The 14,479-nt window shown below is 37.7% G+C and overlaps 1 protein-coding gene across 4 annotated transcripts in view; it reads right to left on the bottom strand.

Moving 5' to 3' along the window:
• Positions 1–2,279: 2,279 nt before the first annotated feature.
• The window catches only part of GPATCH2L (G-patch domain containing 2 like), a 52,784-nt gene continuing 40,584 nt past the window's right edge, over positions 2,280–14,479 (bottom strand). For 3 of the 4 annotated variants that reach the window (XM_069465145.1, XM_069465143.1, XM_069465144.1), the window contains exons 9-10: positions 10,894–10,988; positions 2,280–4,936 (exon numbers count right to left, since the gene is read on the bottom strand). In XM_069465145.1, the coding sequence (XP_069321246.1) occupies positions 4,776–4,936; positions 10,894–10,988 (256 nt within the window). In that variant the 3' untranslated portion in view covers positions 2,280–4,775. Of the gene's footprint in view, positions 4,937–6,319; positions 6,743–10,893; positions 10,989–14,479 lie in introns of those variants that run through there. The other variant, XM_069465146.1, reaches the window with a different exon arrangement.

Genomic DNA, 14,479 nt, shown 5'->3' with positions numbered 1-14,479 from the left:
AATGACTATTATTCATACACTAAAAATTCACTGTTATATTTTTATCCATTTTTAAAAGGTTATTTCCATTCATCAAAACATGGCCTTGATGGTACTTTCCTCCACATCATCCTTCCTCAATACTTCCAGGGGATCTTTCAGGAGCTTGTGGGGTAAAAAGAAATATGGGAAATAAAGACATTAAGTTTCTGCAAAGGATCATACACAAAACTTCTCTTTACTTATGGAGGGAATACAAGAGCCCCTCCAAGCTTAGAAGGATATAGTACATTAAAACATTTCTTTTTAACAGTGGGAAAGTCTATGGTTCTCAACCTTTAACATGCACCAGAGCCCACTGGAGGGCTTGTTAAAAGCTTGCTGGGCTTCATTCTTGGAGTTTCTGATTCAGCAGGTCTGGTCGGGGTGAAAATGTGCTGATGCTACTGGCCCAGGGACCACACTTTGAGAAGCCCTGCTCTAAGCACCCCCCCATCTCCTCCCCCTGCTTTTCATCTCTCCACCTTGCCAAGATGGCTTTCCTTACTGACAGTCCTCAGGATCTGTTCCATCCTCCAATGCCATACTTGAAAATTTTTTATTTCCCAAATCTGGCAGTTTTACCAAGTATTGATGATGTCTATTTACAGTGGTGGGAAATTTTCTTTTTTGGCCATAAGTTTGTTTTGTTGGGCTTGTTAAAAACTTTGTAATCCATGCTTTCAGCAATACTGCTCATCTTCTTTATTTCTTTTTGATGTTGCTATTTCCAAGCATTTGACATTCATCTTTTTGTGATCTTAACACATGCTTTTGTGATCAAAGCATCTCTGTGCCACTTGCATTTAGTGCTTGCTGGTGGAACCCATCATTTTCCTCACCTTTTCCTTCTAAACCAGTCTTCTGATGAGGTAGGAACCCATCCTGATTGTTGCCAGTGACAGTAACTCCGCTAACTGTTGTGACAGGAGTGGGTGATAAGAAAATACTGACAAGTAAAACTGGCAGCTTGAGCATTAGCAAAGGAAGCAGCCGACAATAAGCACAAACTGCTTCTACCATCCCTCCCACCATCCTATGAACCATGACACATCCTTGAAGCTATGTCTCCAACTACACGGCATCCACAGCTACTAGAGTAAGCCACTTTGCTCTCATCCCAGCTCAGATAAAGTTCTCAAGACGTATTGAAAACTGAATACAGCCTCTAACACTGAGATTTTTATATAGCCTTCTCCCCAGGAAAACAAAATTATGTGGCTCAGAACCACAGTTATGAAGCCAAAATAAAACAAAGACCTGAAATGAATCATGCATCACCAGGAGCCTTTACCTGGAGCCAAAGTGGAGAATCCATCATATCAGCAATGACTGTGGCAGCCTAGTTCCTTTGTCACAATACTAACTTTTTCAATTCCAAGTGACTTAGGTAGTAACTCTGCCCTTTTACTCTGCATCAGAACTTCCCAGTCTGTGGGACAGATGTACACATACAGGTATAAGTGTCCCAGATTCCAAAATGCAAAGCTCTATGAGATTAACTTATTTGGGATTCAAAACTAGTTTCATTACTTGTCCTGGGTGTTATACTTTACTTAACAAAGGATGCCATAAGCATCACAGATTAAGATGATTTATTTTAGCTTTTGGTCATTTTGCTGCAAAAATGGCCTTGTTTTTAGCCTATTTCGTAGCCCAGTAAAGTGATGTCCTCTGAAATTTTCAATTGCATTTGACTTTTAAAGAATCCAAAGAAGAAAATGAGGCCTATTTTCCAACTACATACCACTTAGTAAAAATTATTCTCTGCCCCTTCCAAATTTGGTACCAAGTAAGCAGCTAATAATTTCCTCTTCTCATCAGTTCTTACCAAAAAGCAACACAAGAGTTTTGATACAAATGAAGTTGTTCCTTTAAAATGCTACATCTGAAAAATAATTTCAAATTCCCTTAAACTCGTAAGTAAAACTGACTTTTTATGAAAGATTCTCATACAAGTAGATAATGATTTTTGCCCACTGTAGAAAACAAAAGATTAAGATTCAGACAGGCAACTTGTATAGCCAGCTAGGATAAATCAGAACCCTGAAATAAATAAAAACTGTGGAACTCAGATTTAGTTATTACTTTTGGGCAGATCAAATACATGAGCTCAAGGACCATCCTCAAAGTAAGTCATGCTATCCGATTTTTTTCAACACTGATTACAAAATCTGATTTTTTATACTTTATCTTTCTTTAAACAGTAATAGATTTTTCTTAATTTATAACATATACACTGTGCCATATAAAAAGAAAATTTAAATTTAAAGATTCAAAATACACTCAATCCTAAGGTTATCCTGTGGAACTGGTTAATACAGAAAGCAAGCAGAGTAAGTGATTAATAATTCCTGAAGCATGCATACACGGCACCTTAAAATGAGGAGCACAATTTACAACCCTGTGTTGGAAAGTATTTGTGTGCTTAATATTCTATTCTCTCGGGCAACTAATTTTCTTCCCATTTAGTACAGGTAGATGTTGCATTCTTGGGTGATCCCTGTTGAAAGTATTCAAAATGTTAGAAAAGCATGCCCAACAAAGATGATAAACATTCATGGCAACACTCATGTTTTCCAAATATGAGTCTCAGACTGACTCAGGTCTATCACTGAAACACAATAGATTAAAACCCAGACCAGAGAAAATCTGAAAGTCTTGGATTTTAGTCCTGGCTTAGGTATGTGATTTTGAGCAAATCACTCAATTCTGTGACTGTTTTCATCTCTCTAAAATGACATGACTTTGTAGAGATGTTTGAACTATCAATTAAGTTGTACATGTAAATTATTTTTAATCATAGGTAGAAAGGAAGACTATTAGGCAACACCTTGGTCACTTGACCTGCAGAGGTTTTAATTAATAGTCCATGATCATAGGACCAATCGCTGCATGAGCCTCAGAGCTTGGCACAAAGAAAAAAATTATGTCCATAGATTTCTCCCTTAAACCCAACCAAGTATGTTAGAAATATGTGCCACAGGTCACTATGGGGACTAGGTAAGAATGCACATGACAATAAAACATACCTTTATCACTGAAGTCATTCAGTGGTGCCATTTCATACTCAACAGATGTTACATTTTCTACACTTCTATGGGTGCAGCCCATAAGGAAGGGAAGTGTAGCCTTGAAACTCCCTGTAAGTACATTCACTACTACATGAGAACCAGGAGTGATTCTGAAGGATGCTGGGTTGGCTTCAGCACTACCCCTCTCCCATCCCACAGTCCCTATCTGCCCCCTCCCTCCACCACATTCCTTGTTATGAACTGACATGTTTTCAGTCTTACATAAAGTGCTATGTAAACTTAGCTTCAAGTTCCCCTTTCCAACTAGATTCACATCCACCCACCTCCCCACCTCATCTGTAAACAAACAAATTCTAGAGTTTCCACTGATAACGACTATAATTTTTAAAGGGAACATGATAAAGTAGCCCACCATTACATTCTGGGTGGGGGAAAAAGGACAATCGCACTTTGGGGAAAGGAGGCACTGCCCCACTCAGCACCTATTAAAGACAGAAAATAACCAAGCGCAGGAGTGGGAGTTCCTCTACAACGTGTCTAGAGCAGTGAGCACTTAGCAAACAGCCTTTGTGCATTTCAAAGTAAAAGCACTCACTTCGTACAAAAGAGCCCTTCTATCAACCAGGCCCCTGAATGACAGACACTCTTGATAATACTTTTTAGAAAGTGTGGCTTTTTTCCAGCAGCTCCAGGCAGTCACTTATTCCTCATTTTGACAAGGTAGCATCCAACTTCAGGCATGACTGTATATATAACTCTACACGCAGCTGAGCCGTCATAAACACGCCAAGTATAAAGGCATGTCAGAGACATTTTTCCTCCCCAGAGCATGGCCCCAAGAAGCCATTATTATAATAGAGTATGAATTTCTGCTACACGTTATGAACCTATAATACTAATAATAAAGTCCTACTTAGGACATAAAGGCTTACACTGGGACATCAAGTTATAAAACACAATCCACTGACTATTTTAAGTTTGCTGTATACCTAAACCACTTTCTTCACTACACCAATCTGTGTGTGTGTGTGTGTGTGTGTGTGTGTGTCCTATTTGGTAGAACACAAACTTTGGAGATGAGGGAAAATACAATGCAGCTGGGGCTGATCCCATCAGAACATCTGCAGAAACATGGAAGAAGTTCCCAAGGCCTAAGTTGCTGGTTTCTCTTTTGAGGCCCCCAGTTGAGAGAACTTGATTGTTTTATCTTATTGGCACTCTGAGCGAATCAAGACTAGGCTCAAAGGCAAGCCTTATCTCCTGTAAACACGATTCCATACAGGCCTTAACTCAGTATTTAAATTCTGGAACTGGCTACAAATTTGGGACTTCCTCAAATGATATTAAAAGCTCTACACAAAAGGTATGCAAAAGCAGTTAACTAGTTTTTCAAGAACAAAGACAGAACTGCAAAAAAGCAACAGCTCTGTGAATGGAGCTGTAGGTAAATGTTGGGACAGCAATAATCATGTAACAGAGCAGATGATCTTTTAGTTAAAAAAAATTGCTGCCCCAATACTTTACTAATTTAAAAAAAAAAAAAAAAAAAAGATCCCCACAACATGATTTCCTAAGAGAGAGTCCGCTGCTGTGTTTGGAGAGGAGTCGGTTCTGGCAGAAAGGACTGGGAATGTCCATTAAGATATGTAAGAATATATAATACAAAGTCTAACATTTGTTTCAACAACACCCAGTCAACTCCTGGAGGGTAAAATGTGCTCTCTAGCTGTATCCAGGGCTCTTTTCTTGTGGCATTTTAAAAAACGTAGCTGTAGTTGAGTCTGTGGCTTTCTCTGCTGCCGAGGTCCTGATCAACCATTCAGAGTTTGGAGACTTTGGGGCCTGTGATGCTGGTGTGGTTGGCTCCAGTGCATCCGTGTGAACTAATAAGGTTGTTACAAAAGTAAGGAGGAAAAAACATCAAGGGAAAATACATTAGAATAAGACAAATTAGAAAGAGAGACACTTAGAAACAAAATTTTCTAAATCCTTTTATTTTCTGTCCTATCAACCCAAGTGACCACATAAAGTTTCTTTTTTTCCTACAAAAACTTAAAGGCAAGATTTAAGTGAGATAAGTATTTCTCCATCTGAGAAAATGGGTTTAACTGAATAAATGAATATTCAGTAACACAAATTCATAATGTAATAAAAACCACTTATTAAGCACTTATGTGACAGGCATACATTGCATAAGCACTGCACTATCATGATCTTATTTCCTAATGCAAATCCTTATTAGTAGATATTGTCACCTCCATTTTCCATATCAGGAAACTGAGGTATGGAGAGCTCAGATAAATTGTTCAGGGATGCAACAAGCTGGTTAAGAAGCAAGATTCAAACTCAGATACTGGACTTAAAGCCCTATCCTCATTCTGTCACACCCTATGGCTCCACTAGGGCAGTGCCACCAAGAAATACATACAACAAGGAAAAGGGTAGAAAGAGAACATAAGGCCCAGTATTTTTCAATAAGGTCACTAAAGACATTCTGGACAGGATAATCATTGCTTGTGCAGGGCTGTCCTGCATATTGGAACAATTACGATTCTGGATCCTGTCTACTGAATGCCATTAACATTCTCCAGTCACTGTGACAACCATTTTCTTCACATTTCCAAATGCCCGAGTAGAGCAGTACAAACCACCATCGCGACTACCCACTCTGTTGAGCACAATTATACACTAAAATATGGTAACATCTAGGAAAATTTAGATTTTACCCTGTCACCCAATAATTCCACTCCCAGGAATGTAACCTAGAACAGTAATTTTCAAATTGTGGGTCACAAAATCAATTCAGTGGGTTATGATCATTACCACTTTTTTCCTCAATGGAAAGAAATAGAAAATATGAGAGTATACCCAGGATTTATTTCAGATTTACATGTACATACACACATGTATCCAAACATGAATTTCTCACCGTGGGTTAATGTAAAAATATCTCAAAAGCTTTTACTCTATAGCACATATACAAAAGTTCTTGAGGGCAATGGCTTTCCAAGGTTTTGGAACTTCAACTACAGCAGCAAAAAATATATTTGACAACTCATATTTCTCTCTCTTTCTCTCATGTACACACACTCATAACAAACTCATACACACATAATTGTTGCTAATTAACTGATAATAAATTTCCCAAAACCATACCTATCCTTACATGGTCACCAAATCACAGGGAAAAAAACCCTACCCTAGAAAAACTTTTTTTGTTATTTTTTATTATGATAAAATATATATAAAATTTACTATTTTAACCATTTTTAAATGCACAATCCAGGAGCATTAAGTTCATTCATATTATTGTACAACCATCACCACTGTCTATCACCAGAACTTTTCATCATGTCAAATGGAAACTTTATGCCCATTAAATAACACCCCATTCTCTCTTTCCCCAACCCCAGGCAACTACCATTCTACTCTCTGTTTCTATCAATTTGAATATTCTAGGTAGCTCAAAATAGTGGAATCATACAATATTTGTCCTTTTGTGTCTGGCTTATTTCACTTAGCATGTCTTCATCCATGTTGTAGCATGTGTCAGAATCTCATTGTGAATAACAAAGACTTTCAGGCTGAATAACAGTCCATTGTATGTGTATGTGACATGTTGTTTATCCATTCATCTGGCAATGAACACCTGGATTGTTTCTACCTTCTGGCTATTATGAATAATGCTGCTGTGAACATAGGTGTGCAAAAATCTATTTGAGTCTCTGCTTTTCATTCTTTTGTGTATATATCCAGAAGTGAAATTACTAGATCATATGGTAGTTTTATGTTTGATTTTTTGAGGAACTGCCATTCTGTTTTCCACAGTGATGCACCATTTCCCATTCCCACCAGCAATGCACAGGGTTCCAGTTTCTCCACATGCTTGCTAACACATGATGTTCTCTGTTTTTTGATACACCATCCTAATGGGTGTGGAGTTGAAGAATGTTTGCACTTGTTCTCTCAGAGAACAATGCAGTAGTTTTCACCATAGCATAAAACAAAATACAACCCACATGTCCATCAAGAATGTTAAACTGTAGTCCATTCATCATACTCATACAATGGAATATTATATATACGGCAGTTAAAAATGAACAGATTCTGGCAGGACAAAACATGAATGAATCTCAAGAACAGAACTGCGTGAAAACTGGAACTTATAAAACATGACATATGGTTTGATTCCATTTATACGAGGTTCAAAAACATGCCAAACTAGATAATAAATTGCTGAAAAATATGTATATCTGTTAAAAATACTTGAAAAAAAAGAATTATAAACAATAAACAAAAAACTATCAGAGGCCGGGCGCGGTGGCTCACGCCTGTAATCCTAGCTCTCTGGGAGGCCGAGGTGGGCGGATCGTTTGAGCTCAGGAGTTCGAGACCAGCCTGAGCAAGAGTGAGACCCCATCTCTACTAAAAAATAGAAAGAATTATATGGACAGCTAAAAATATATATAGAAAAAATTAGCCGGGCATGGTGGTGCATGCCTGTAGTCCCAGCTACTCGGGAGGCTGAGACAGGAGGATCGCTTGAGCCCAGGAGTTTGAGGTTGCTGTGAGCTAGGCTGACGCCACGGCACTCACTCTAGCCCGGGCAACAGAGTGAGACTCTGTCTCAAAAAAAAAAAAAAAAAAAAAAAAAAACAAACTATCAGGATAATTTTTACCTCCGTGGAAAGTAGAAGGAAGATTTTAAAGGTAATGTTCTTTATCATAAAATGGATGGTAGGTACATTGATATTTACTGTATTGTCTTTCTTTATGCATCTACTATAAATGTTCTCGTGTAGTCATTCAATAATGACTACATTCAAAAATATTAAAACATATTTTTAACTTTAAAAAACATTTAAACTTCAAAAAGACATAGTGGACAATAAGAATTTGTCCTATGACTCCTGAAACAAGGGACATTCTAAAATAGACCTACTGACTCCAACTATGGGGTTAGAATAATAGTGAAAATGACTCTTTTGATCTTAAGAGTCTATTAACTTATTCATACAACAAATATCTAGTGAGTTTGTTGCACGGGCTAGGTATTCTTGTAGATGCTAGGGGTACAGGAGTGAGCAAACAGATTAAAAACTCCTGCCCTTGTGAATGCATCTCTAGCATCACTGGCCTGGTACTGGAAACCTGATGTAACTAATTAACAGATTAACTATTAGGTACCCTTCTTTCTGAATGATGCTCCAAGGATGTATATCCCATCCCAAGGAGAGGAAGGACAGAAAAGGGAATAGCCAAAATAGTCCCGGCTCGGAATAGAATTTCTGATCACCTCAATTTCCCTTTCCCAAAAGCCATGTGTTTACTTTTTGAAGGATTGGAATTTGCATGCTAAGGGTTCTGATCTACCATTCTGATGAAGAAAATCATTTCAAGAAAATGAAGTCTGGTTTTCATCTGGGTTCCTTATGTTTAATAGAGTACTTGGTCTCAAATTTTGGAGAAAATAGTCCATTTTTTCTTATCCAAGTACATTCGTTAAGAGCATATACATAATTCACTTTAGCATGAAGTCAAGATTTGCTGGGAATCCCTGTTCTGGCGTATTAGTCGTGGAAGCAGGTTTGCGTGCTTACTCACTAGGATCCTGGGTGTGGTTCTGTGCACCAGACACCTGCATGCTAGAAAGCTGTAAAGGAGAGGGGAGTGAAGATAAAAAGAAGAAAATAAAGGTGCTACACTTTCAAGATGGCTACTTAACGACCCTATGGTGCTTCACAGGTCTTTTCTCTAGCCTTTTGTTACTATTAGTACAAAAAGACAAGGAAGACACACTGTTTCTTCCTGCTCTTCACCTCTCTAGCCTTATTAATATCTTTAAATTCAGTCAATTTCAACTCAAAACTTTCTACCAGTGGGGGAGGGGAAAAAGGGAAAAGATTTGTGGCTGCATGTTTAAGAAAGAAGCTGAATTCATCACAGTGACAGGGGAGAGTGTTGGCAGAGATCTGAGCTATTTATTCTTTTAGGAAAATCCTATAAAGAATGACACAAGGAAGCCTCTATCTGCAGTCTTGTTCATCACACTGGTGAAGAATCCGATAACAGATGTATGCAGTAGCGTGATTTAGTGCCAGGAGCTGGCCCCTGATGTGTATTAATACAGCGGCAAAGCGGAACGCACCTCTCTTCATCACTCATTCCTATAAAAGAGGTGGAATCCGAGATGGCCCGATGTTAGGCAGAGCAAGCCCATTTGTTCTACTGACTGATGGCACAGGCTCAGGCTATGTCCTTCACCTCCATGGGGCACTCAGGTTGTGGGTAGAAAAAAAAAGAAAATGCTCAGCGAAGCAGGGCTTAGTCAACAAGTGAGAGGAGAGGAGTTAGGCTCAGTAAGGAAACATTTAATGCTCAAGTCTTGTTTAATTACCCCCACATCCCATACATTTTCTAATTTGAATATGGAATAAGGATTTAAAACTCTTCTCAATGGTTCTTCTCCTATAAAGAATTAAAAACTAAAAATAGAAGCTAGATATTAAAGAGGAAAAAAAAAGAACGAAGAGATAAAAGAGGGGAGGTTTTGTTTTAGTGCTTCAAATACCACAGACTGGATGAGGATCTGAGTTTTGATGTGGGGTCATAGTTTGGAATCAATCCTACCATATAAAAAGACAGAACACCTGCAGTGTTTAAGAAGGGAGCTCTAGAGTCACAAAGAAACTGGTTTGATCTTGGCTCTGCCATTGATCAACCATGTGACGTGGGGGAAGTGATTTAACCCTCAGTTTTCTCAGGTGTAAACTGGAAATAAAAACAGCATCTACCTTATAAAACTGTTGCAAACATTAAGTGAAATAATGCTTGCAAAGTGTTTGGTTCAGGGCCTGGTCATGTGAAAAGCACTAAAAAATTTTACTATGATTATCAGACCTGTGATTAACACTGTCCAGTATGAGTTACCTTCAAGCAGACATCCCAAACACAAGCTCAAAAAGGACAATTTCAGAGTTTGCCCAAACTTGGGGGTACGGTTCCGTAGCTGTCTGGAGTTTACCCTTTACTCAGCTATCAGTTGCTCTGATCTACATAATATATAGTATTTTCTAAGGAAAATAATCTATGACATATACTCAATATCCAATTTTCTCGCTGATATGAATACATAACTATTCCTTTTTTTCATTTAAGGATAACATACATGAAGTAAAGCACATAAATCTTAAATGCACAGCTCAAGAATCTTTACATAAGTCAACAGCCACATAGCCCCCACCTAGTTCATATACTGGAGCATTTCCAGCACCCCAGGTTTCTTTGTGCTCTCTGTCACTACCCCCCACAATTGAGAACCACTATTTTGGCTTCTACCTACCAATTAGTGATTAGTTTACAAAGAAAACTGAAAAGTTTTAAACGGAAAATTTGTTTTTAATTAAAAATTTCTTGACTAGTAAAATACTACACCATATTATTCATAAAAGCAATAAGAATGTATTGTATTGTACACCAAATAAGAAGCAAATTAACCCATGGGACTCCCTGACTACTGACTCAACTGCCACCTCAACTGGATTTTCTTTAATATGGACCCAATTTCCTGTCTGTGCTGAACAATAGCGCAGATGACTGGAGATTGCTGACAGAGGAACATAGAGTTCCAAACACTAGCAAGCCATGCAATAGTGAAAAACATAGACTTCAGGGTCAGGGAGAACTGGCCAATCACTTCTCACGGTTTCAGTCTGTCCATGTCAAATGGGAATAATTGACCTACCTTATCACGAAGATTAGATGAAAAGGTATACAAAACACATAATTTAGTGCCCAACACACCATAGGTGCTCAGTAAATGATAACTGCATATAATCACCTGCACTGGGGCTAGACAGAGATGCTGTGGCCACAGGTTTCCGTTTCCTCTTGATGTCACGTGAACATGGTGGTCCCCAATGTACATTCGCCTGTCTGCAGATATGAGAAGTGAAAAAATGGTTTTAACTTTGTAATTCATATTGTATATGAGACATTATGTTCAGCCCAGATGAAATTCTTGACCCATTACAGACAAAACCAAAAGGGCACAATCTTTTGCCATTAAGTGTTGGCACAAGATTATTCAGAATTAATCATAACTCACTCTTTACCCATAATACACACCCCTTCTAAACTTTTTACCTGATTTCAGTGTAGCAGATATTCAAGATTAATTTCAATAAATATGCGTTTCAGTACATGCATATTTTTGCACAATTATTTTTCATAAAAACTGTAACTGCAATTGTTCTAAACCCACTAATGAAATACCTACTCCCAAGTGGTAAGATATTGAAAAGTTTAATGCTGCATGAACACAGATATTTGCATAGAATTTTAATAGGAAATTTAACCCTTTTGCCACTATAAATCTGAATTTTTAATATTGTCTATGTCACAAGTTAAATAAGTTTGGTTTCTGTGACCTTTAAAAGTATTAATTATATGTCAATAATGTTTCCTCATCTGAATATTTAGCTTATCTTAAAAACAAAACACTGAGAGCTTCAAAACTAGAAAAACAAAAGATTCTCTGAAAGACAATGGCTTAACACTGAAATGGCTGGTACGCCATTTTATTAATAATTCACGCTGCTCCCCACTCCTTGTTTCTCTCCAACTAGACAGATCCTGCCCCAATTAAGGGCCAAGTTGAGTCCCACCTTTATACAAAGCTTTCCTTAAACATTTGAGGCTTTATCTACCATGAATCAATATTAAACTGGTACACATATATCTTGTTTCCCTAATGAAACAAAAAAGCTTAATCTCCTTGAGATTAAGAACAGGGATCCTGAGAACAGAAACCATATTTACACTTTCATAATTTCCAGTGGTCTACCAAGTGCAGCACAAGACACATAGCTGATCCTCATTAGCTGCTGATTAGAACTGATATGAATGAATAAAAGTTCTAATCAAATGGCCAAATGAACACTTAAAAGTTAATGGTACTGGTTTAAAATGGTAAATTGTTTATTATGCGTATTTTACCAAAAAAAAATTTTTAAATAGCCAACGTACATAACATATTAAAAGGAATCCAATAAAATCACACCAGATAAACTCCTAATTGGTAATCCCAGCTAGGGATCAAGACTATTTCTTGATAGTCTTAAAACTGGAACCTCTGACAAATCTAAGAGAATCTAGGTAGCAAGGCAACAAGACAACTGTTGAATCGACAATTTTCCTATTCAGAGGGCCCCCAATCTGGCAACTTCCACAGTTTAAAACACACACACACACACTCATTTCTCTAAATAGCAAAAGCTTACGAAGTCAATTCAATTCATAAACAGGAAACTATAAGAATTTGACTAGAATCCTAAGGAATTTTTTTAGAATGCAGAGTGCTATAAGCCAACATTTATAATACAAAGCCATTGGTTTGGAAAATTCCATCCAAATCACCTTTTATTGGTCACTCTCTCCTGTATAGAAAATTAAGTTAATACCCCATGAACAGTTAATTCTGAAAACCCAAATAGTTAATTCTGAATAAATGTGTAAAATAGAGAAAACAGTTCATATTTCATACCTTATGTGAATAAGCCTAGTAGCATGTTGATTTAATAATAAATCAACATTGAAGACAACATCAAAGGTAGATAGGACTTCACTCTGAATGGACAGGTAGTAATTCCCTTTGAAGCCAAGACACAGGCAGAAAAGAGAGTGACACTACAAAATTTGTTCCTCATCAAAACAGAGAAATGTAGAGAATAGAGCACCCATCTTTTCCACAAACATGGAACTTGAGCATATACAGACCCAAACTCAAACTGCCCAAGCATTTTGATCTTATCCTCAAGCATGATTCAGATATATTCTACAATGTCCTCAGGAGGCTACTGAGGACTCAGTGGCTCAAGTGGTCCTTATACGACCCTGGCCCTCTAGGCAATGGTCCTTGGATCCCCGTCCCTTCTCTGCTCAGTAATGTCATATGCAGACCCCCAACTGCTAAGCCTCTGGCCTGGTACTTCTCTCTGCAGTAAACCGTCTATTCCTACCACTCCATTCCCACTTCTAATTGTTGTTCTGAACATTCTAAGTCCTTCAAATTTTATAAATTCCTCTGGTTAAAACTTAGGAAAGAACTAAAAGCTTTCTAACGAAACCAAGTAACAAGACTTGTTAACCAAGTAATAAGCTTGTTATTTTGTTGTAAAAGTGTGTGTGTGTGTGTGGACTATTCCATTTCTACTCAGCAGTGTTTCTGCTTCTTTCACTGGACACAAAGTTTTTACTGAGCACCTACTCTGTGCCAAGCATTGTACTAAACACGTTGCAGAATATAGTGCCATATAATAACCTACATGTATAATAGATAAGCATATTTACTTTTATTTTACTAAAGCATTTTAAAAACCACCATATTTCAGTAAAATGGTTAAAAATGTAAACATTTTGGTGCATAAATGGTTTCATCTTTTTACTCCAAAATATGTCTATCATTCCTTAAAAGTGTGCATTGTACTAGACACTAGGGATGTAGTGATAAACAAAATAGACACCACCTGCCTTGCAACCTACAGATCTTGTAACCTAGCCCTATTTGTAGCTGCACAGCGTTTTAGGCTACAGAATATGAACAGAGAAACTAAGGCAGGGATAAAGAGAAGCCATGCTCATTTTTAAAAAGCAGTTTAAATGCTCCTTCCTTCTTAAAGTATTTCTCTTAAGGCCCATTTTGAGGTTGGAGAGCTATTTTGCAGAAGGAAGACTAACATCATATCTTAAAACTGAGTACACAAGGGATATTTTTCTCTATATGTATCCCTTCCTAGTCAACATTTGGGGAGAGAAGAAGAGAAACAGCCAAACTGTTACAAAAAGACAGTAAGACATTTTCCTTTTTGGTTTTAATTGAACACTAGTATTGGTAGAGTTTACGGTTTAGGAAAATCTATTTTTCCAAGACAGGCCTCCATCTCCTTGAAAGAACCTTAGAGGACAAAGAAGGAAAAGGACCCAAAATAAGCCTGGGCTAGTAAGAAGGAAGCTGGGCGCTTAAAGCAAGAGGAGTTAAATAAAGGAGATAGGAAATGGAAGTTGCCATGCTGTATAGCATAGTCAGAACATTAGGATAGCCCCGTTCAAGAGTAAAGAACAGTATGTGTGGGCTGGAAAGGCCTCTTGTGTTATTCTGGGGACGTTAGCATGTGGGCAGGCAACTGCTGCAGCCTCTGCTTCCTACTCAAGCGGGAGTTCCAGTTTTTTGTTTAGCCCAAAGTAATTCCATATCATCAACTGCAGACATAAAAAATTAAGGCAGGGAAGGAAAAATAAAAAGGTTGACCTCCTTCCCACCCCAATTTTCATTTAGGGATATTTTTTTTACATGTGTTATTTATTTAACATGTATTATTTAACTTTGGTGGTACTGCTGTTTACTTATACAAAAAGAAACTGAAAGG

This window comes from Eulemur rufifrons, chromosome 2 (assembly GCF_041146395.1).
Source record: "Eulemur rufifrons isolate Redbay chromosome 2, OSU_ERuf_1, whole genome shotgun sequence".
Classification (NCBI taxonomy): domain Eukaryota; kingdom Metazoa; phylum Chordata; class Mammalia; order Primates; family Lemuridae; genus Eulemur; species Eulemur rufifrons.
The sequence above is the reverse complement of the archived record's forward strand: the minus strand, read 5'-3'. Positions and strand labels throughout refer to the sequence as shown.